At 43.3% G+C, this 24484-nt stretch overlaps 1 protein-coding gene and 1 long non-coding RNA gene across 3 annotated transcripts in view; one reads left to right on the top strand and one right to left on the bottom strand.

The window, feature by feature from the left end:
- TRIM24 (tripartite motif containing 24) overlaps positions 1-4914 on the bottom strand; it is a 48846-nt gene extending 43932 nt beyond the window's left edge. For both annotated transcript variants that reach the window (XM_081878850.1, XM_081878851.1), the window contains exon 1: positions 4469-4914. In XM_081878850.1, the coding sequence (XP_081734976.1) occupies positions 4469-4850 (382 nt within the window). In that variant the 5' untranslated portion in view covers positions 4851-4914. The remainder of the gene's footprint in view (positions 1-4468) is intronic.
- Positions 4915-5001: 87 nt separating this feature from the next.
- On the top strand, positions 5002-7158 carry LOC309351388. Its single transcript, XR_014160814.1, has 2 exons — positions 5002-5509; positions 5578-7158. It is a non-coding gene; the product is annotated as an uncharacterized lncRNA (long non-coding RNA).
- Positions 7159-24484: the final 17326 nt, after the last annotated feature.

Raw genomic sequence — 24484 nt, 5'->3', positions numbered from 1 at the left:
ATGGTTAAATCGGCTATGATAAAATGGGCACAGGACATTGGGCATAATATTATGTTTGAGGACTGGGAAAGGTTGTGGACCACTGGGCTGAACTTCACCGCATGTAATGCTCTGAAGGAAAATGTAATGAAAATGATATATAGATGGTACATGACCCCAGTTAAACTTGCCAAAATATACCATTCGTCTGATAATAAATGTTGGAAATGTAAAGAAAATGAAGGAACATTCTTTCACCTCTGGTGGACATGCCCTAAGGTGAAGGTCTTCTGGGAAATGATATATAATGAGCTGAAAAAGGTATTTAAGTATACCTTCACTAAGAAACCAGAGGCCTTCCTTCTGGGTATTGTCGGCCAGAAGGTGTTAAAGAAGGACCGAACATTCTTTATGTATGCAACAACGGCAGCAAGGATTCTTATCGCAAAAAACTGGAAAACTCAAGATCTACCCACACTGGAAGAGTGGCAGATGCAACTGATGGACTATATGCAACTGGCCGAGATGACTGGCAGAATCCGTGACCTGGGAGAAGAGAAGATGGAGGAAGACTGGGAGAAATTCAAGAAGTATCTACAAAAACATTGTAATTTGGTTGAATGTTAAGAAGGATGCTAGATTATAAAAAACTGGCCACCACTAAATTAGATTTGAAATTTGATGATAAGTGAGACTAAAGAAAATATAAATTTTTTTGGAAGAAGTGTTAGATTATATTTGAATGAGTGGACATGAGATTGTAAACAAGTTGATAATTTGTCTGGAAAAAACCTTTAACGATGTAAATGGGAGCGGGAGACGTGAGGGAGTCCAAAGAAGTGATGAAACTATGTCTGTGATAGAAGTAAGATTGTTTATTATTTGTGCATTTATATTTAAAAACTTTAATAAATATTTATAAAAAAAAAAAACAAATTTGTTGTTGACCAGTGTTATCTGTTGTCTATATGATGTTCTCCTAATCACTGCCTTCTCACACTTTCCCCTCCCCTAATCCAGATTTTTCTCATACCTTTTCCTTTTCAGCATATCCCTGGCATTTCTGAAACTGTGGTTTTATTATTGATAAGTGTTATAAGCAACCCCGAGCCGAATTTGCACTGAAAGATGCCCTAAAATATTTTAAATAAATAGTAACCTCTAGTCTCACTTTACAAACAATTTTCTCAGCTGTACAATACAGATGTGTAACTGCAATTTGCTCGCATTTTTTTTCTATCCAAGTCTCTTCTTGCATACCCTGTTCTTGTACATTTTAGATTGTATGCTTCTTGGAGGAGAATAACCTGTACAATTTTTGTTCACTGACTTCTGTAAACTCTTGAGCCATGTATAGTGATGTCAGGATAGTAACAATAGTAAAAAATGAAAAAAGTAGCTGCAGAAGATTGAAAGTCACAAAAATGGAATGCTAAAAGAGTTATTGCAGAATGAATTATGTTCATTAAAATAACATGTGACCAAAGTATGTAAAAGCCACAACACATTTTAGAACAGGGGTGGCAGGTCCCAGCCCACAAACTGTATTAGTCTCACCTGGCCTCCTCTTGGGACTGGCATTTCAGTCAACACACACCTACCTGCCCTACACCTGGCATTACAGTGGTACCTCTGGTTACGTACTTAATTTGTTCCGGAGGTCTGTTCTTAACCTGAAACTGTTCTTAACCTGAAGCACCACTTTAGCTAATGGGGCCTCCTGCTGCTGCCGCCGCTGCACAATTTCTGTTCTCATCCTGAAGCAAAGTTCTTAACCTGAGGTACTATTTCAGGGTTAGCGGAGTCTGTAACCTGAAGCGTATGTAACCTGAAGCATATGTAACCCAAGGTACGACTGTATACCAGCGTCACGCAGCAAAGTCAAAAACGCAGAGTCTTCACAGTAAATGAATAAAACTTTACGGAGGCAATCATACTTCTTTACAAACACATAATGGAGAAGAGCAAAGTAAAACAGAAGAAGATTAGACAAGGCTAGAGAGCACACTGAGCCCATTGTATTTATCTTTCCTGGCTCTGAGTGTCTTCCTGTAATTCAGGGGTCAGCAAACTTTTTCAACAGGGGGCCGGTCCACTGTCCCTCAAACCTTGTGCGGGTCCGGAATATATTTTTAGGGGAAAATGAACGAATTCCTATGCCCCACAAATAACCCAGAGATGCATTTTAAATAACAGGACACATTCTACTAATGTAAAAACACGCTGATTCCCAGACTGTCCACGGCCGGATTTAGAAAGTGATTGGGCCGGATCCGGCCTCCGGGCCTTAGTTTGCCTACCCGTGCTGTAACTCATACAATATTTGTACAAGGAATGAGTCATCTAGAGGATGAGTCAGAGTGAGTCAGCACTTTTCAGCATTTTCCAACACTTTCTACACTTTACTGCTTCTGCTCTCAAAGACCTTTGTCACATGACAATCAGGTGTGGGGTATGTAAAACTTGTCAGTGAAAGAGGGCTTATGATCAGCTGATTGTTGGATCTCCAAAAGTCCTTTTCAAAACACTGTTCAAGTCCAACCCCCTATAATGAAGAAATCTCAATTAAAGCATCAGTGGCAGATGGCCCACCAACCTCTGCTTTACAATCTCCACACCTCACTCACAGGTTCTCCTTGAATTCCAGCAGAAATAAGCTATGGCTGTCTCTCTGCCTTTCTAGTCTGCAGCTTTTGCACCCAGCTTCTAGCTAACAGCACTCAAACTCTATTCTGGCCTTTTGTCTTTCTAACTAACAGTCAGTTGAGGGAGGAAGGCCCACTCATTTGTCATCTAGCACAGAACCACTTGTTTTGCTCCCCTACTCACTCATACCAAAAGGCCATAACCAGGCAGGTCTGGCTATTACAATAGTTGAATCTACACTGGATCTAGGAATTAGAAGGGGGGCTCAGGTATACACCCTAGCAGCCCCCAAACTCATAACACGGATAGGAACTTTTAGAACAAAAATTCCAAACTGGTATACAGTATTTGTGGTCTGGGAAGTGGAACAATGGAAAAAAGAGCTTTCACTCCTTACCATGCAATATAATAATTTTGCTATGGACGAAAAATTATTGGACAGGTCAAAAGCTGAATTACCTTTACAACAGACTTAAGAGAGTAAAAAACATGTCACTGGAATAATTGTATATAGTTCTTAAAGTAAGAAAAAGGCATATTATGCTTGAAATTATGTAACGTATGGGAAATCCTGACAATATAGGAGGCTCATGGAATTTTTTTAAAAGAGAGATAAATATATAACATGCATAGATGACTATCCTCAAACACACTCATCACTATTAATACAAGCCATCTCCCTCAAGCACACAACATACTTACTATGAGCCAAGGGTTAGTGACAAGTGTTAGCTATATCTGTCATCCAGACAAAATATGCACACAAATAGCTCTTTTTTCAGCAAAAAATGCACTTTCTGAAGGAACTGAACTCCAGAGAGGGTCAAGAAACTCTCCTTCCAAAAAAAATAAAAACAAAAAAACAACTACCAAGAAAAGCCTTAGCCTCCTGTACCTTACTGAAGTACAAAGAAATAACAAATTGTTACTACCCTGTCATCTTTGTTGAGCAAAATGAGGACTGATGCTACAGCTCTAAAGCTTTACTTTTGAAGTGCTTATCAGCCCCAACATCTTCAGTAGAGGAACGAAATAGAGTAGACAGTTGCCTTTTGGACTATGCTGTTAAGCACAAATATCTGCTTCAGCAAGGATAATAAGGAGCCCAGCCCCTGAATGGGGAGTTCTTGGCTCGCATCTATGCTAGCACAGGATGCAGTGTATAAACAATGGGAAGTTGCAGCCCATTATGGTTTCCCTTCCCGAAGGTGGCGTTTTACATCGGATCTCGGCGCCCCACGTTTAAAATCCCACAAGTTTCCTGCACAGCAGCATAAATCCCAGAGCTCTGTGGAGAGGCAGAGAGCCTGTGTCTTCATAGCTCTTGCCTCCACAACCTGAAAATGACCACATCCCCCCCCCCCCACTATTGTTTGCTTTTCGCATGCCAGCTCCCGGGATACTGTGTCCTTCGCACGCCTGCTTGCCTACAAGTCTCTCGACGGCTGCCTCTCAGCCTCTGCATATTTACGCACCCGACGAAGCAGGCTCCCGACTTGACTACCACAGCTCGGGCCGCTACGGAACCAGGCTCAACTTGAGGTAAGACTCGGCCCAGGAGCCCATTTTGTAAACCCCGGGGACTCCTCTTTGAAACGTACGGGGAGAAGAATGCTTCCCCCCCTCCCCTCACTTCCCCACTTCTCCTGCCTCTGGAGTTGGGGGGGGGGGAAGGATTTCCATGACAAAGAGCGCTATTCCAACCTCAGCGCCACTTTTCGCCAACTGAAGCCTGCCTCGGTTTGTCTTCTCTTCCGGTATCAAGTGCTGAGAGGAATCGCGACAACCGCCCTCTCCCGCCCGCCTTGCTCTGAGGTAACGGCCGCCGCGCGGGCTTCCTTACCCGGGTTGCAGTGCAGCGGCGAGGGCGGCGTGGCGACGGGCGACGAGGGGGCCGGGGAAGGCTGAAGCAAAGGCGGCGGCGGAGGCAGCGGCGGGTCTTTGGGGCCGCCGGCTCCCGGCGAAGGCGCGGCGGGAGGCGGCAGCATGAGGTAGCGATGCGGCGGGGGTAGGCAGCGCACGCAGAACGAGTGGAGGCACGGCAGCAGCTTGGGCCGCCGGCTCTGGATGTTCTGGCCGCACACCCCGCAAGTGTCCAACAGGTTGAGCCGCGACTCTCCGTCGGCCCGGTCCGCGGGGCCTTGCCGGCTTTCAGCCTCGTTTTCCCCACCCATGGCGACAGGACCGGCCGGGGTGGGCCCTGCTCCCGCCATAGGCTCGTCCATTGTTCGGCGGCGGCGGCGGCGGCGGCGGCCACTTCAGGCGCGAAACGGCCGCTTCTGCTCTCACGCCCCCCCCCTCCGCCTTCTTACAAGCGGAACGCCCGCCCCGCAAGCCGCTGGGAGCAGCGACGTCGGTTGCTCCTTGACCGAACCCGGAGAGGAGGTCGCCAGCGCGCACAGCCGCGCGCGGGCAACGGCTACCGATGTCCCGCCCCCTTCACGCCCCCTCCGGTGACAGGACCGCCGCTTCACGCCACGCCCCCTCGATCGACCCCTTCTAAGCTCCGCCCCCTTCTCCTCGGGATTCTCGCCGTAGCAGCCTCAGAGTGTCATTTTCCTCCTCAGGTGCCTGGCGACAGTTTGGATTCCAACTGCTATTACGTTTGTATAAACGGTGGGATTGGCAGGCTGTTCTGAGCTTGGCCGAATTCGGGGCGGGGGGTTCATTTCGGGCCAAGAGAGAGAAATAGCAGGCTGGCGGCTTAAAGAGGACGAAAGACGCCTAGAGGAGGAAGACGGGGACGGCTTGTGGTAGGTGGTTGGGGGTCAATTTGGTTTGCTCCTAGGAACCAGCGATGGGACTGAGTAAAGTACTAGTGAAGTGAGGCTGTTTCCACGACCCCCTCCGCCCTAGTGCTTTGCAAGCCCCTCAGAAAGAGCAGGTAAGCACCATCGAAGCAAATGGTCGGGTGGGGGGAGAGTGAAGGTATTAACTTTTTCCTTTCTGGAGCTACACCCCTGGGGGATACTGAGCTCCCTCCAAGGAGTTCTGCAGGGCAACTGGTGAAAGGAGAGCCCTGGTCACCAGCCTCCTCCCCAGGTCTGCAAACTGGCCAGCACTTCAATGCCAACTCCACCAGAGGTGACGCTTAAGAAAAACCAGGATCTTCTCTCCTCACACCCCACCCTTGAGAAGACTAAACCCAGAAATGGTCCACGGGAAAACCGGAACATGTCCTGAACTGAGCTTCCTTGAATTAGAAGGAATATCTGCTGTGATCTCCCATTAAGAAGTCAGTGAGCAAAGTGGCTCCTGAACCAGGAGAGAGATGGGCGGAGATGCCAAAGACCACCCACCCTTGTTTTTCTCCAGAGGACAGCTTGCCTCCTCAAAAAGAGCAGCTTTTCCAGCAGAGCTGATGGAACAAGCCAGACTTCTCATCTTCCACTGAGGCATGCTACTGGGAAAAGTGCACAATTCGTAGGAAGTTAGTTGGAATAGTAGGGATGAGTGTTTGTTTGGCTGTACCATGATTGAGTGGTTGGTGACCGCTCCTATAATGTTTTGCTTTCTGTTTACATGGGTATGGAGGATTATTACTTGCTGTGTGAGTTGATCGTTTGAACTGTCTGCCAAAAGGCCAAGAAGCAGCAGAGAAAGCAAGAGGCTTCCTTATTCAGAAGTAATAAAAACACATACCGGAATGTAGCCATTTGGACCATACAGACAGACAAACATATGTTCTAACCGGGTTAAGGAGAATACCACATTTATCTGAGAAACAAGTGAAACTTCTGTTACTATGCAGGCCTGCTCTGAAAGAGACTATATCCACTACCCAATATAACTGCAGTGGAAAGATGGACAGTTGCTGGGACAAACTCCTGGCATTGCAGGGGTGTGCTGGTCTAGCAAAAACACTGTAGCAGACCTGTGTTTAAAGCACTGCCACGGAGCTGTATATAATCCTATTTTAAAAAACCTACTACATTACTGGTACCAGTCTGAAAATGTAATTGAAGCTTAACAGACCACAACTCTCCCAGTACTTAAGTTCATGTCTCTGAGGGCAGTAACACTGCCATTAACAAATTGCAAAAAGCTAGTTTCACAAGGAACAATTTGGTGGAAAGAATCTTGAAGTGAAGGGGTAGCAAGTAAAATCCACTGTTCAGAATCCTGTTTTTATCTTGAACAAGATATTTATAAATAAAAGCATGTATAACCACAGCTCACATGAAATGCCTAATTTCCCTTTAGGTCAGGTCACCCCCCAAAAAGGAACAAATCTCTTTGATGCTGAAATACCTGAACATTTTGTTCCCTTTGGAATCGTAAAAGATAAAAGTTGAAATAAATGGAAACTGGTGATCTTGCTGATCATAGGAAACCTGAATTAAGCAGGGAGGAGACATTCATTTACCAATGTGTCTCTGCATTTTGACAAAGACTTTTAATAGAATACTAAATGGGCAAAATCATAGTGGTCCATTAACTAGGTGTGACAGGGCAGGGGGAGAAATTGTCTCATTTATTTTGTTCATTTATGAATCACCTCACATGAAACACCTCATAGCTATTAACAATAAAGACCTCAGTAATAACCATTTCAAATGCAATACACTGGAGTAAGAATCTCTGCTTCAAATGCTTGTTGAAAAAAATTATATGGAGGAAATAATTGGGGAGCATACAGCCTTTGCTCAGCTACTTGAAATTGACTAGTTCATGTCAAATTCATTTTTAATAGTTTTCTATTTTGCAAATACAACAAAAAGGAAATAAAACTCACATTAACAGAAACAGTAATCCTGATTTAAACATACCTATTAATATATGTCCAAATAGTGGAATGTGGGTGTTTATCCATCCAGCCTTGAAGTATAAGTCTCTTAACAACTATATACAGTGGTGCCCCGCAAGACGAATGCCTCGCAAGACGGAAAACTCACTAGACGAAAGAGTTTTCCGTTTTGGAGGTGCTTCGCAAAACGAATTTCCTATGGGCTTGCTTCGCAAGACGAAAATGTCTTGCGAGTTCCTGCGGGGTTTTTTTCCTCCCCCCCCTTTTTCTAAGCCGCTAAGCTGCTTATCCGCTTATCCACTAAGCCTAAAAGCCGCTAATAGCGCTAATCCGCTAAGCCGTCAATGGGCTTGCTTCGCAAGACGAAAAAACCACTAGACGAAGAGACTCGCGGAACGGATTCTTTTCGTCTTGCGAGGCACCACTGTAATCTCGACATCACAGGAATATCATTTAAAAGTGTGAATATCTGCAAGTGTCAAAGGTTTCCCCTAAAGTTAATATGAACAATCATTTATTAACAGAAAGAGAACACTACAGGACATTCTCACGTCATATGCCTCAAAAAGCATATCTGTATTTTGTCGTCGGTATATAACTGAACTAGGCATTTCCCTTCTATCAAGATGCCGGAGAGCCCATTATAGTCAGAACCTCAATTTCTGTTTAATCAATATTTGCTTTAAATCTGAAGAAACACTAGATACAGATGCTAAAGCAGCTCTCCCATTTATTGAGACAAATGGAACACACCCTATTCCAGTCATCAGTAAAATGCTGAACAACTTGCACCTTTCCAATAAACATTTATAAACAACTTTTGTATTTTAAGTCTAGATGTCTGCAAAGATAAAATGATTTCCTCTAAAAATATAGGTGATGCTGAGATGCTCAAAGCTGATGGTCCATAAATACACTCTAAAAGGTGCCGTAGTGGAAGAGATACTGCCATTCACCTGCCTCCTGGATCCTTGCCCATCCTGGCTAATAAAAGCAAGCCGGGAAGGGCTGGGCGATGGGCTCTGCGGGGTGGTGAATGCCTCCCTCTGTGAGGGAACATTCCCAGATCCGCTGAAAGAGGCGGTCATTAAACCGCTTCTTAAAAAACCATCTTTAGACCCGGCCAGTATGGCCAACTATCGCCCAGTCTCAAATCTTCCATTCTTGGGCAAGGTGATTGAGCGCGTGGTTGCTGAACAACTCCAGGCACGCCTGGAGGATGCGGACCATTTGGATCCCTTCCAATCAGGATTCAGGCCTCATCATGGGACTGAAACTGCCTTGGTCGCGCTGGTTGATGATCTCCGGCGAGCTAGGGACAAAGGTGAGAGTTGTTTCCTAGTTCTGCTGGATCTCTCAGCGGCCTTTGATACAATCGACCATAACATCCTTCTGGACCGTCTAGAGGGGCTGGGAGCTGGGGGCACTGTTATACAGTGGTTTCGCTCCTTCCTCCTGGGTCGTGTTCAGAAAGTGGTGGTGGGGGATGAGTGTTCAGACCCCTGGGCCCTCACTTGTGGGGTGCCTCAGGGTTCCGTCCTCTCCCTCATGCTTTTTAACATCTATATGAAGCCGCTGGGAGAGATCATCAGGGGGTTTGGACTGGGTGTCCATCAATATGCAGATGATACCCAGCTCTACCTCTCTTTCAAATCAGAACCAGTGAAGGCGGTGAAGGTCCTGTGTGAGTGCCTGGAATGGGGTTGGAGGATGGATGGCGGCTAATGGATTGAGGTTGAATCCTGACAAGACAGAAGTATTGTTTTTGGGGGACAGGGGCCGGGCTGGTGTGGAGGACTCCCTGGTCCTGAATAGGGTAACTGTGCCCCTGAAGGACCAGGTGCGCAGCCTGGGAGTCATTTTGGTTTTTTTGTTTTTTGTTTATAATAATTTTTATTGGGTTTTTACATTTTATAACAACAAACACACACACAAAGACAAAAACACACAAATACAATTTCATACCCCAATTTTCTTTACCCACTTTCATTGACTTCCCCCCACCCCCTCCTCTTACATCCCAGTTCCAATAATTGCTTTTAAAAATTTAATTCTTTTTGTTTATCTATATTCAACTTATCCAATTCTCTTATAATCATTAATTTCTTTTTTTTTTTAAGGTCGATCTAACTTCCCTTCCACAAATTTTTCCCTTTATTATATTAATTATAGGTCACATTGACCAAATAAACAAATCATAACATTTTATAGTTCTATTCTCTCTCCCCCCCCTGCCCCGGTTTCTGTCCCTTCCCAAACAAATGTCCAAAAAACAAACAAAAAATAGTTCTTAGCCCGGATTCCTCACGTCCGAGGCGTCTGATTCTCTGTCAGTCCCTCTCTGCCAACTATATTGGTAGTCCTCTTTGTTGGTCCTAAGACCCCGAAGGAGTTCAGTCAGAGTCACATCATATTTTCTTTCATCCAGAATGTTTAAAAGTGGTTGCTGCGAAGGATCATCTACTTTTCCATACTCAAGAGGAAAGTCCCAATCATGTTGCTTTATTCTTTTTAGTTTTAATATTCCAAGTACTCCAGGGACTTCCCTCTTCTTCTTTCTCATCTTTCGCAGGTTTGTAATCCAAAGGTCTTCTTGCTCATACTCTAACAGTGTAGATTCCTGGTTGATATTTTCCACTTGTAGTGTCTGCACTCCTTCTTCTCTGTCAATTCCAAAAGCATCTCTTCCTGCTCAGCTGCAGAGTTTTTGTCATACGTCTCCTTTGTGCATTCAGCAGAGTTGTTTGTTTCAGAATTCAAGGTCATAAATACTTTGCTCAGAGCCATACTCTGCTCTTGCAGGATTCCCACGAGAAAGAACATTTTTTCTATCTCCGCCAGTAATTTTCCCTCTGCAGCCATTGTAATGTCACTAATTCCCCCTAGGGGGCTTTCAGTTATTTAGAAGTCCTTTTCCAATAATCTGTTACTTTGTTATTATCACTACTTTGTTTCCAATCGCCTCAGCTCAAATGTATCACCTTTAATTCAGAGAGTTGTTAAATAACAAAATTCTTTACTTTGTCCGCCCGTTTGACAGCTTCTTTGACAGCTGTCAAACTCCTTTCACTTCTTCCTCCGGCACCCAAACAGGACACTCCCGGGTTTTGGGGGGGATTACACACAAAGTTCCAAAGTTCCTCCCTTTCTCTCCAGCACGAAATCTTCTTCTATCAAATTTGTGAAAAACTTTTAAGTCATCAAAACAGTATTCATTCCGCCTTAATTCTCCGTTCCTTGCTTTAAATCGTCTATAAGTAGAGGGGGTGCGGACTTCCCTTTAACACATCCCCCGATCGTGCCGAATTCAAAGGATAAAAAATTTTTAAAGTCCAAATTCCACTACTCACGGGTCCTTTGTTATCCAGTCCAAATTTTGGGAAGAAAGTCAGCGCTCTCCGGCCATGGCTTGCGGCTTCGCTCCACTGAAGTAGCGGTCTACTCTCAGCACCACGCCACTCTCCGTACCCTCTCCGTAGCCTTTAAAAAGGCTCTTCGTGGGTCGGGGAGGGCGCTTAAGGTGCCCACCGAGTCACCAAGTCCGCAGGCTTCCGCGCCTGCAGTTTCTGAGGGTCCCCGTGTCGCCGGCACGGCAAGACCCGTCTTCAGCAGAGCCGATTCCCTCCGGAGCTCGGAGGGAATCCGCCATTAGCCGTTCGCGCTAACCCGGAAGTCAGCCTGGGAGTCATTTTGGACTCACAGCTGTCCATGGAGGTGCAGGTCAATTCTGTATCCAGGGCAGCTGTCTACCAACTCCACCTGGTACGCAGGCTGAGACCCTACCTGCCTGCGGACTGTCTCGCCAGAGTGGTGCATGCTCTAGTTATCTCCTGCTTGGACTACTGCAATGCGCTCTACGTGGGGCTACCTTTGAAGGTGACTCGGAAACTACAGCTAATCCAGAATGCGGCAGCTAGACTGGTGACTGGGGGCGGCCGCCGAGACCACATAACACCGGTCTTGAAAGACCTATATTGGCTCCCAGTACGTTTCTGAGCACAATTCAAAGTGCTGGTGTTGACCTTTAAAGCCCTAAACGGCCTCGGCCCAGTATACCTGAAGGAGCGTCTCCACCCCCATCGTTCTGCCCGGACGCTGAGGTCCAGCGCCGAGGGCCTTCTGGCGGTTCCCTCATTGCGAGAAGCAAAGCTACAGGGAACCAGGCAGAGGGCCTTCTCGGTAGTGGCGCCTGCCCTGTGGAACGCCCTCCCATCAGATGTCAAAGCGATAAATAACTACCTGACATTCAGAAGACATCTTAAGGCAGCCCTGTTCAGGGAAGTTTTTAATCTGTGATATTTTAGTGTATTTTTGGTTTTTATGGAAGCCGCCCAGAGTGGCTGGGGAAACCCAGCCAGATGGGCGGGGTACAAATAATAAATTATTATTATTATTATTATTATTATTATTATTCAGCACTAGCTATCCAACTTGAAAATGACAAATAAATTCTCCATCTGATCCTATTAACCGATCTAATGTATAAATCCTGGCTTGTTTCTGCTACAAAAAGGACTACCTCTCTATTTTCAAATCCAGGTTACCCTATAAGGTTGTGAAGGGAGAAATGGCTTCCCCCCTAATTGCTCCCAAGTTACTTTAGAACAGACATAGGCAAACTTGGCCCTCCAGATGTTTTGGGACTACAATTCCCATCATCCCTGACCACTGGTCCTGTTAGCTAGGGATCATGCGAGTTGTAGTCCCAAAACATTTGGAGGGCCGAGTTTGTATGCCTGTTTAGAACTACTTCTTGTTGTTGTTTAGTCATTTGGTCGTGTCCGACTCTTCGTGACCCCATGGACCAGAGCACACCAGGCACTCCTGTCTTCCACTGCCTCCCACAGTTTGGTCAAACTCATGTTAGTAGCTTCGAGAACACTGTCCAACCATCTCGTCCTCTGTCGTCCCCTTCTCCTTGTGCCCTCAATCTTTCCCAACGAGGCGGCCAAAGTATTGGAGCTTCAGCTTCAGGATCTGTCCTTCCAGTGAGCACTCAGGGCTGGTTTCCTCAAGAATGGATAGGTTGGATCTTCTTGCAGTCCATGGGACTCTCAAGAGTCTCCTCCAGCACTATAATTCAAAAGCATCAACTCTTTGGCGATCAGCCTTCTTTATGGTCCAGCTTTCACTTCCACACATCACTACTGGGAAAACCATAGCTTTAACTATACTGACCTTTGTTGGCAAGGTGATGCCAACTTCTAGACTAGTATAAATGTGTAAACAGAAATAATGGAAAACTTTATCTGGATGTTAAATACTAATTAATGTATCAGGGAACGCTGACTGTATAGACCAAAGGCTGTTGACTTGTCAGCTTAACCTGTACTCAAATATGATTGAACTGTGTTCTCAAATATGAACACTGTGCTTTGTGTGTAATTATAGTTGGCAAGAACTAATGTTAGCCAGAATATCAAAAGTTGAATAGTTTGGTATAGTGCTGCTTATTGCTGAGACATCATATGTCAGGGTGGGTTTTTTAATGGGTGTAGAACATACAGTTTCTGAGTAGTCAGCTAGATTTTATCTTTGTTATGGCAGATGTGCACCTGTTTGTGAATTAACTCTGCTGAGTCTGTAAAGAGCCAAGATCACAGATCCGAGATATATCTGGACCTCTAAGCTGGAGTTCTTCATTTGTCTTTCATCGCTCTTCAGTTATGAAGTTTTTCACCATCACAGGGGATCCAGTGATGCTGTAACTATGTTCTTAAGCTGTTGAACCTCAGTAAATTATTACTGATGAGCTTTGCTGCCTGCATGTGTTTCTGTTTGGACACAGCACTGAATTTCTTCTCCTACTGCACATGTGTGGGCACTCTGCTGCTTAACTTTTCATGCGCATGCACTGGAAGTGCTTACCCAGGCATGGAGCCAGGTTGGTGACTGGATTTTGTACCAGCCCTGGCATGGTAGTGAAAGGTAAATAACACTTAATATAGCAATAAAAGACATTAAGAATGTTAGTAAGGTGATTCAATGCATATAGGAATACATATATTCATATTTGGAAAGTATTAGTTAGCTTGAACATGGTTATAGCATAAAACTGCATAGATCCAAGATCTATGTTTGATTAGGTTAACGATTAACCATTGTGTGATCTGCTTTTGTTTGTTGTTACTGATCAAAGGTTAGTTTATTGTACTAGTATGACTTGTAGGATGTTCCGATATGGAGATGTTGTCATGGCTGATGTGGAATGGACAATATGGAACTAGTTATGTACTTAGCATGATGTAAGCTGTATGTAAAAGAGTATAAAAGGCTGCATGAAACCTGTGATCAGTACAGTACTTATGGGACTGTCCTTTACTGCAATAAAGTTAATAAAGGATATTGTCTTGTGGGAATCCTTGGTTGCATTTCTTATTGAATTTCCTACTAGAAATGAACCGGACAGGGTTAATTTAACATAAGCAATTGTGGTCTACTATGTATCACACTAACTTGAAACCCATTGGGTGACCTTGGGTCAGTCTAGCCCTGTCAAACAAAGGGATCATTGCCAGACCTGTCCTACAACACCCCAGGCTTATAATATTGGCAAATAACATTCCAGCACCCAGCATAATCACTCCTGCAGTAAACATGAAAGGTTGGTTTTGCTGGACCAGTTGGATCAAAATGTGTTTGTTTTTTTCTTTCTTTCCCTGCCAGCAAATGGTTAATGAATGGCAGCCTCTGATTGGCTGTGGTTCCAGGAGGGAGAGTTTAAAAGGAGGGGATTTAAGAGAGGAAGGAGAGGGTTGGTTGAAGTGGGTTGGAATAGAGGTTGGAGAGGTCAGGAGATAGGTAGGGAGACAGGTTAGGAGACAGGTTGAGGTAGAAGTGTAGCCTTATTGGACTTTACCAATTGGTAGGGTGTGCGTTGCTCCCGGACGGGAGGAAGGAAGTCAAATGACACCGAGAGTTGGTTCAGAGAAAGAGTTTATTCTGCTCTCCGGATAGCAGAAGACACTTACGTGGTCAGCTCACAGCAAGTCCAAAGAAATGAGAAATTTCATGCAGTATATATATCCTCCTCTCCCCCTCTCCCCCCTTCCCCAGGAATTCAAGCACGTCGACTTATACACGTAAGTTGACATCCATGACCATAAACAGTTATTCCTGTTCCGGCACTCTTGACCATAAAAGGTTGTTCCTGTCTTGGGGCAGGAGGTCACCAACTCCTGGCACCGTTCCCGGGTCTCTTGTCAGATTTGACAAGGTCTGTGTGTCTTTTGTGGTCAGGATGTAAGATAAGACCCAGACGCGTAATCCCTGCTCTACTGGAACTGGCAAGGTCACTCATTGCCGTCACGGACTGATAAGGGAGAGAGCTTTGAGCACTTGTTTATACAGCTGGGTTTTGGCTCAAGAGCTCAAGTTAGAGCATTTTAGAAATGCTCCCTTGGAGGAGGAAAAATGGGGATTATGGGTCAGTTTCAAACTGACTGCACAGAAACCCATTCCTTCAGAAGGAGTGAAAGCAAGAAAGAGTTGGTTCTGGAAAACAAAACCATAAAAAGAGTGTGGTGTCCTGTTGGAGGAACAGACCTGAATTTTACTGGGAGGCAGAGGTTGAGCCAGGAGAAGTAGGAGCTGGAAAGGTACATCCTACTTGGGACTCAAATCTAGTCTGGAGGGGAGAGATTCTTCTAAAGAAAAGAAACTCCCAAACCCAGGGAAGGGAGGGGCTGTGGAGAATCCTTGGGTCTATTGCTTTAGGTACCTCAGGAGCTGGATTGTTGAAGGGGGTGAATAACTGAAAGAAAGTATCACCATATGAAGGAACCAAACCGATAAGGCAAAAACAACTGAGGACAGCATTAAAGTGAAATTGCACTGTATCACTGAAGTAACCATTTGTGTTAAATACTATCATGCCTTAAATAAATCTTTATTGTTTATTTAAAGAAAACCTGTCAGAGACTCCAACTTACTAGAATTCCCCTCACAAAAGTCCTCCGCAGGATACTCTGGGTTAGAATTTAAAGAGGAAAGGGAAAAAAAACTTTCAGGTAAAGGGTTGTTCAGTGAGGTGGGGGCAATTTATCTAAGTGGGAGCGGGACCGAGGCATGAGAGGAAAAAGTGCCATCGTTGCGCCCCCCCCCATATGTTTTCCCTTCTCTATACCATAGCATTTCATGTAAATGAGCATATTGTTTAGTTAATATTTTCCTATCCCACCTTTCTTCCCTCACAGAACTCAATCCACTATACATGGATATTCCTGGAGGCACTGATCTACCTTGTCTTCAGTGAAGTCACTTTATCATATGCCTTCATATCATGCCTTGGGATTGTGTAAAAAGTGAAGACCTTCTTCCACAAGTCCCTCTTCTCCCCTATGCATAGCAGATGTAGCTTTTCCATTACAAAAGAAATCTGGAGCATGCATGATGGAATATCTTGATTTCATGGTGCTTGGCCTGCCCTTTATGTGGCCTTGAATTCCTCATTCCTTTCAGTTCCTCAAAGTTTAAAGTCTTTCCGTTTGAGGAACTGAAAAATGGGCCTAGCACATGAGTAGGCAAACTAAGGCCCAGGGGCTGGATCCGGCTCAGTCACCTTCTAAATCCGGCCTGCACATGGTCCGGGAATCAGCGTGTTTTTTACATGAGTAGAATGTGTCCTTTTATTTAAAATGCATCTCTGGATTCATTGTGGGACATAGGAATTTGTTCATTTTTTTCTTCTTCAAAATATAGTCCGCCGCCCCCAAGGTCTGAGGGACAGTGAACGGCCCCCTGCTGAAAAAGTTTGCTGACCCCTGGCTTAGCACCATGAAATCAAACCTGGAGTTATTCAGTGTAATCTCTTTGCTGCATAGGAAAAACAAGCATATTTGCATTTAGACAAACAGTGACTGCACCTATTTACATGAGCTGGACAGATTTGCAGAAGATATGCACAAGGTTTCAAGAAATATGGTCAAATTAGCTGCAGGATGAAGATCTCACATACCTTCATAATTACAGTTGGTTACAGGAAACAATTTCTCTGCAGCTTGTTTCAAAACTGCCCCCCCAACCAGTTGCTTATGAAATCTCTTGCAATAGCTTGTGAATTAAAAGCTAAAAAGTTTGAGCAAGTGGTGTTTGTAGCTATTGTGATGTTCTGTAGTTTCTCTTGAAGGAAGCCATTTTGAACCAGAGAAGAGGGGAAAGAACATTGTGACACAATGAAAGGCTTGTCAGGGCAGGACTAAACAATGCAGTACATCAGCCTTCTCCAACCTGATGCCCTCCAACTGTTTTAGACTACATCTCCCATCACAGTTGGGACAGATGAGAGTTGTAGGCCAAAGTAGCTGGAGAGTACCTGCTTGACAAAGGCTACAGAGAATGAATGGCTTCTGCTGAAAGCAAGTAGTTCCACATCTCCCTCTCCTGCCCCCTGGAACATCTACCAAAACAAAATGCATTATGTGATACCACCATGCTGAGATTATTCTCACACCTGCTCCACCTCACTGGCAAGCATTCAGTGTGATAATATCAGAGCTTGGAAAGCTTATCTTAAAAAGGAACTACTTATAGTTCAAGTGCAACACACCCCAAAAGTTCTATTTGTGTTTTCACATTCTAGTTCATGTTCATCCCTTTACAAAATGAACAGTTTGTGTTCAAATCACAGTTCAATTTAAGTTCCTCCAAATGTGCCTCAACTATTTTTTTCCAGCACCCAGAATGTTACAAGCAGCTGGCTAAAGGGTAAAATATATTTTAAAAGAGTAGAATGTGAATTGATTTTTCAACAATTACGGTCTTTAAGCTTAAAGACCCAAAAAATCTTAAGAGTTGAAAACACATGTAAGAGAATGTACAGTTGGGCAGAAGTTCTATTAGTGGGATGCCTACTGATAGCCAACCGTGGAAAGCCTCAAAATTGAGTATTTTGAGGGCAGTGGGCAGGAAAAGGAGCAGAGCTTACCTCATGCTCTCACTTGATAGATCTAGGCCCATTGAATTATGCCCATTACCCAAGTTGCATGAGCACCAAGGCTGCAAATGTGATGGTAGCTCCACCACTCCATTAAGCCCTGCTGCTGCTCGGCCAGGATTTAGATTGCAGCGTAAGCCTATAATTTCAGCGTGCAGAAGCATGTGAGTCTGAGGAACATGTGATTATTGCAGCCTACTAAGAAAAATGATACTAAATCAAATGTGACAATTGCGTTTGTAGACTGAAGACACAGCTTCTGCTAATGTTTGCCCTGTTGAAATTAATGCTATGTGCACTGACTAAGTGCTTGAGAATCAAAACTGATACCTTAGGCTAACTGTTCATATCATGGCTTTTAGAATAGATCTCACATGAAAAATACTACTCACCAATAACATTATTTAAAAATAACCATTTGAAGCAGATGTAGAAAATTTGGAGACTCTTGTCATGTCTAAAGATAATATTTTTGCAAAATATATTCCTATCTAGGCAATTTGTCAGTTGTTTCATCTAGAGAATGTTCTCACTGCAGAGAAAATGTGTCAGGATTTCAGTGTTGTGATTTATGATTCTGTCATAATGGCAGATGTTCCCTCATGTATCTTTGATATTACAAAGGTGGAGCCATTGTGTTCTTCTCATATTGACTAATAAAAATAAAGCCAAGATAACATCTCAGACATGTTTAGGTTGCTGATTTTCCCACTTGATACCTTTTTGGTAAGAGCTTATAGAACTGAATTAGAACTGAATCTTGCACTGAGCGATTTTCATCCTCAAAATTCACATGAAATAAATCTGTTGCAATTGATTATCCATTTTCTTAAAAACAAAAACTTAATTTTGTGTATTGTCTTATACTGTATAGGTGTAGTGTCCTGTGTCTACACCTTTTTGCTTCCCTATTATTATTATTATTATTATTGTTACTTAATTGATTTTCTACACCCCCCGCTTGGTACCCTGGTCTCTACGTGCAATGAGCTTGGTATTGGACTACCCAAGCAAGACCAGGTTGAAATGCTCTCGTCCTCATATGCCTCGATGCCGGAATTGGAGGCCTCCATTATTTTAAGCCCAACACGCAATCAAGATCCACAGCATTTGTCAAATTTTGACCCGCTAGCAGTACCGACACAAGATTCAGCTGTTGACCTGCTACCTGTACAGCCTACACGGGTCAGCAAAGCCCTCAATCTGCAAAAACCAGCTGAACATCATGATACATCAGCTGATCATCATGATATTAGTATTGGTGTCATCGAAAATCCTCTGGGCCAAATCAACCTATTGGCCCCCCAGTTAAAGCCATCACACCTACCTAGGGACCAGCGACCTCAAACCTGGAACCACCAAGCAGAGCAGAAGGAGGAGGAGCCTAACTCAAGAGCCCCAAACCACCGGAAAAGAGATTGACTGCCATTATCTCCACCATCACCCTATTTCCACATTCTATCTTGGAACGTGGCAGGATGGTTATATAAGCAGGGTGACGTCGACCTTCTGGACTTCCTTACAAAATTTCAGATTATTTGTTTACAGGAGACATGGTGTCTAGATCTCCATGTCCCTCCTCTTCAGGGATACGGAGCCTTTGCTACCCCTGCGATAAAACCAAATTTCCGAGGCTGACCTAGTGGTGGCTTAGTCACCTTTGTTTCCATCAAGCTAAAATGCAAGGTCCGGCAACAGCAGTGGGTGAAGAGTAACAACCTACAAATCCTACTTATTTCTAGCAGTGAAGGAGGAGACTTCCTCTGCTTTAATATATATATCCCCCCCCTAGGCCCCCCTTCCCAGTCGTCACAAATCTGGGAAGATCTAGAGTTATGTTTGGAGAAGGCTGAGCTAGAATTTCCTGGCATGGATATCCTGCTGGCAGGTGATTTCAATGCCAGGTTAGGAAACGACATTAATACGTACTGCTCTAAATCCCAATTACTGCCAGAGGCAGATTGGTTTATTCCCTGGTCCTCTGACGACAAGGTCTTGAATAAGGCAGGCATTACATTAATGGAGACTGCCTTCAAACATAATCTGTACAATCTGCATGGTACCCATATGGACAGGTCAGGGGGTTTCTTTTCTTTCCTTGGGCCTAGAGGTGCGAGCGTTATTGATTATATCCTGGTCTCCCCAAAACTTTTGGAGAGGTCACAGGGCTTTAGGACTTTCAACAGAACTGAGAGTGATCACCTCCCTATATCAATCTCACTAATTCCCTGTGGTTTGGAGGATCCGCAACACCATAATCACTGTGCAGACCCACCTCCAACTCTGGCCCTACGTAGGCGTAAATGGAACAGCGACCTGGAATTCAAAATCAAACTACACCTGCATTCATCAGATTTATTGGCCCTGAGAGACCAATGCATTTTATCTAATTCTGACCCCTTTTTAACATTTCAGCAGGTCTCAGAGTCGCTCCTCCCACTACTTACGAACTCCAACCCTCCCAAACAACAAAATAATACAAGGGCCTGGTTCGACAAAGACTGTAGGAATCTAAGATCTTTGCTTAGGAAATTACAAAATAAGGTAAAACAGGAAGGGACCCTGTCCTCAACAGAAAACCTGCGCAGGTGGCGCTTTCACTATAAAAATACTTTAAAATTTAAGAAATCCCTCTATAGAAAGGAACAATGGGAGGCACTTGACAAGGCGATCAAATTGCGGGACGATAAAAAGTTTTGGGAAATAATTGCTCAGGGAGTCTCACCCAAAGGGAAAATTGTAACCAACAGTATTTCATCTAACATATGGTACCAACATTTTTCACGGCTATATTCAGCTCCAAATATTGCTAAACCGAGCCAGTTTCCTTCTATTAAAAACGATCTATTAATGGGCTGGGATCCTGTTACCGAATCAGAATGTTTACAGCTAATTAAAACACTCAAGAATGGCAAAGCTCCCGGTGAAGATATGATTCCTCCCAAGGTGTTTAAACTAAATGCCCAGTGGTGGGCTGTTTTATTGGCCCAACTCTTTACGGCAATAAATGATACATGCAAAATCCCAGAAAACTGGAAACTGAGCCTGGTAGCCCCCATCTATAAGAAGGGAGACCCCCAAGACCCCTCAAACTATCGCCCCATAAGTCTCCTGGACATTGTGTATAAACTTTACACTCGCCACCTGCTAAATAAATTGGTTGACTGGGCTGACCACTCTAACTTGTTTAATCCGGAACAGGCAGGGTTCAGAAAGGGCCATAGTACAATAGGCCAATGTTTGGTACTACAGACAATGATAGATAAGTATACAAAGACACATAAGAGCAAACTTTTTGTGGCTTTTGTAGATCTCACATCCGCTTTTGACTCAATCTGTAGGGACAAATTATGGCAAAAACTAAATGACACAGATATTGATAGACGACTTCTCAAAATACTTAGAGAGTTACATTCAGACACCACAGTTAAAATCAGAACTGAGATGTCAGGCAACTATACTGACCCACTGCCACTGGGGAAAGGGGTTAAACAGGGCTGTTTGTTAGCGCCGTTCCTCTTTAATTTCTATATAAACGACATTGTTCAACATATGGCAAAGTACAAGTCATCAGCCCCTGCCCTGGAAGGCAAACACCTGAATATACTGCTATATGCTGATGACATGGCGGTCATGGCACTCACTCGAAGGGGCCTTCTCAGCATGCTGGAGGGACTCGCAGCTTATTGTTCCCAAAACTCTCTAAAGATTTTTTTTTTTTTTTATAAATATTTATTAAGGTTTTTAAATATAAATGCACACATAATAAACAATCTTACTTCTTTTACAACAATTTCATCACTTCTTTGGACTCCCTCACGTCTCCCGCTCCCATTTACATCGTTAAAATTTTTTTCCAGACAAATTATCAACTTGTTTACAATCTCATGTCCACTCATTCAAATATAATCTAGCACTTCTTCCAAAAAATTTTTATATTTTCTTTAGTCTCACTTATCATCAAATTTAAATCTAGTTTAGTGGTGGCCAGTTTTTTATAATCTAGCATCCTTCTTAACATTCAACCAAATTACAATGTTTTTGTAGATACATCTTAAATTTCTCCCAGTCTTCCTCCATCTTCTCTTCTCCCAGATCACGGATTCTGCCGGTCATCTCGGCCAGTTGCATATAGTCCATCAGCTGCATCTGCCACTCTTCCAGTGTGGGTAGATCTTGAGTTTTCCGGTTTTTTGCAATGAGAATCCTTGCTGCCGTTGTTGCATACATAAAAAATGTTCGATCCTTCTTTAACACCTTCTGGCCGACAATACCCAGAAGGAAGGCCTCTGGTTTCTTTGTGAAGGTATACTTAAATACCTTTTTCAGCTCATTATATATCATTTCCCAGAAGGCCTTCACCTTAGGGCATGTCCACCAGAGGTGAAAGAATGTTCCTTCATTTTCTCTGCATTTCCAACATTTATTATCAGACGAATGGTATATTTTGGCAAGTTTAACTGGGGTCATGTACCATCTATATATCGCCACACATTTTAGATGGTCTCTAGATGAACACAAAATTGAACAATGTCTCCTCTTTAAATACCTTGGTATCACTTTCCAAGCTACATCTAGCTGGTTTGCCCACTTCAAGACTGTAGCCCTTCTAACACGTAGAACAACTGGTGCTCTGCTCAGCTTTTTTTATTCGAGGGGTGGGCAACTGGTGACCCCGGCACTAAAAACTTTTGTTGGAAAAGTGATTCCACAGATGTTATACGGAGTAGAACTCTGGGGATGGAATCAGAAGCTGTTAGAACGGCTTGAAATCTTCCAAAATTTTTATCTCAGAAGAATTCTAACCCTAACCCTCAGAGTACTCCGGCAGCTCTCCTAAGAGTGGAAGTAGGACTACCCTCTGTGTCTGCTAGGGCCCATTTAAGATTCTTGTGTTTTTTCATCAACCTTATAGATGCCCCGAACACCCTATTGGCTAAACAAGCCTTTGTATCATTACAATATGATACCACTTGGCATAAAAGCCTATTAGACATTCTATCCAGATACAACTTACCAGAGTTTAATACTCTCAAATTGTGGAGCCCTGATAAAGTTCGGGAATGGATCTTTGAAAAAGACGCCTCTTTGGACTCCACCAAGATAAAAAACTCTGGGTTTTCCTACTGGTTCCCATGAGTAAAAGCAGTCAAAATCTGTGCCAACTACTTGGTGGAGATCACTGATCCCACCCTTCGGAGAGCTTTCAACATGGCACGGTTTCAAACATTGCCAACTGCTTATCTGACTGGTAGATACACAAAAACCCCAGTTGAACATCGTTTATGTCCTTGCTTTATGAAAATTAAAGAGGATCTTACACATTATTTCCTCTATTGCCCCATTTACTCGGGCTTTAGAGACGCATTGCTGCAAATTATACCCATCTCTATAACCAGTCCTGAAGATAGAGTAAAATTTTTGTTAGTTGATGCAAACCCACGCATTACCCATGTGGTAGTGGTCTTTGTGATGAAGGCTATGAAAGCCAGGGAAAGATTTATTAATGACAATGTAAAGACCCCTTCATCGTCTGTTTAACTCGCTGTTCGTTTTCCCTCCTTTTCTACTTTGTGGGAAGAAGGTTTTGTTGGCATAGTATGTAATGAATTTTAATATTTTTAACTACTGATTTTAGTGTTGATTTTTGTGCACAGGCATGGTCCTCACAATAAACGGATTTGATTGATTATTGTTGTTGTTTGTTGTTGTTGTGGTTGTTGTTCTTGCTGTTTAATAAAATTGACTTTTAAAATCTGCAAATGATTATTAATTTATTATTACAAATGCTGAATCCTGCTTAAATAATTTTTAATTGAATAAAACTCATATAATTAATCGGTCTCTTCCCACATATCAAATAAACATGCATATGGGTAAAATCCTGTATGCAGATGACACCAAAGTCTTCTCTCATTTCCATCAGGCACCGGTGAGGCAGTGTACATCCTGAATTGGAGAAAGGCTGAAAAAACAGACTCAAAACGCAAATATAGAGTGTTGGTGAGTGTTTCCTCACTCAGCTAAATGGTATTCAACTTGTTCTAGAAAAGGTTGTGCTCCATCTAAAGCAGGAGTGGGCAGCCTGTGCTGCTTCAGATGTTGATGGACTATAATGCCCATTATCTCTTACTATTGGCCATGTTGGCTGGCACGGATGGAAGCCTGGAATCCAGCAACATCTGGAAGGCCACACGTTGCCCAACATCATTAAAATCTTAAGTAGCTTCTGTGGCACCAACTGTCTTTTATCAGCTGCAGCTGATACACCAGCTGTGATAATCTCTGAATGAAGATAGCTTAGCCACAGTTATCCATGCTGTGGTGATCTCGCATCATGCATTGCAAGTAGGGCTCCCTTTTTAAACGGTCTTGATGAAACTGCAGGTCTGTTAACTAGATCTGGGTGTTTTGATTATATTTTGCCAATACTTTGCCAGCCGTACTGGTTCCTGGTAAGTTTCCCAATTTAAAGTGCTACTTTAAACCTGTCCATCCCTAAACAGCTTGGGAACAAATCACCCGAAAAATTGCCTCCTTTCACAGATGCCTACCTGAACCATGAGATCTTTATCCTCTTCAGAGGCCCTGGGCTGTGTGCTCCTTCCAAGTCAGGTGAAACAACTGGCTACTGAGGAGAGAGCCTTTTAAGTGGTAGTACCTCCCTAGAGAAGCTTGCCTGGTACTTTATGGCAATTTCAGCTCCAGGTAGACACCTTTCACTGAAGCTGTTGTGGTTTAATGTTGGTTTTAGTCTGAGCTATAAACTCTATATTTATCTCTACTATATGGAACAATTTTAATATTGTCTTGCTTTGTATGTCCCAAGAGTATTTTTAGATGATCAGAGAACAAATGTCATAAATAAATGAAACAGTATTTCTCAAGCAAAAAACATTCTTTTTAGATTGTGCACACGCATGAATATATTTAATTAAATATACATATAATTTCTATATAATACTTCCATGCTCATTCAGCAAATTCTTAGAAGTACAGATGCATCAATGTACATATTAGTTTGTTTTAGTATTCAAAATATTTATAAACTGCCTTTTAGAGCCAACTTGAGCAACCTAATATAATATAATAATATAATATAATATAATACAATATTAAAAAATATATAATATACCCGTTGTTTTTTAAAGTTCTAGTACTTACCATGAAGTAGTTAC

Source organism: Podarcis erhardii (assembly GCF_964252035.2).
Source record: "Podarcis erhardii genome assembly, chromosome: 10".
NCBI classification, from domain to species: Eukaryota; Metazoa; Chordata; class Lepidosauria; order Squamata; family Lacertidae; genus Podarcis; species Podarcis erhardii.
The sequence above is the reverse complement of the archived record's forward strand: the minus strand, read 5'-3'. Positions and strand labels throughout refer to the sequence as shown.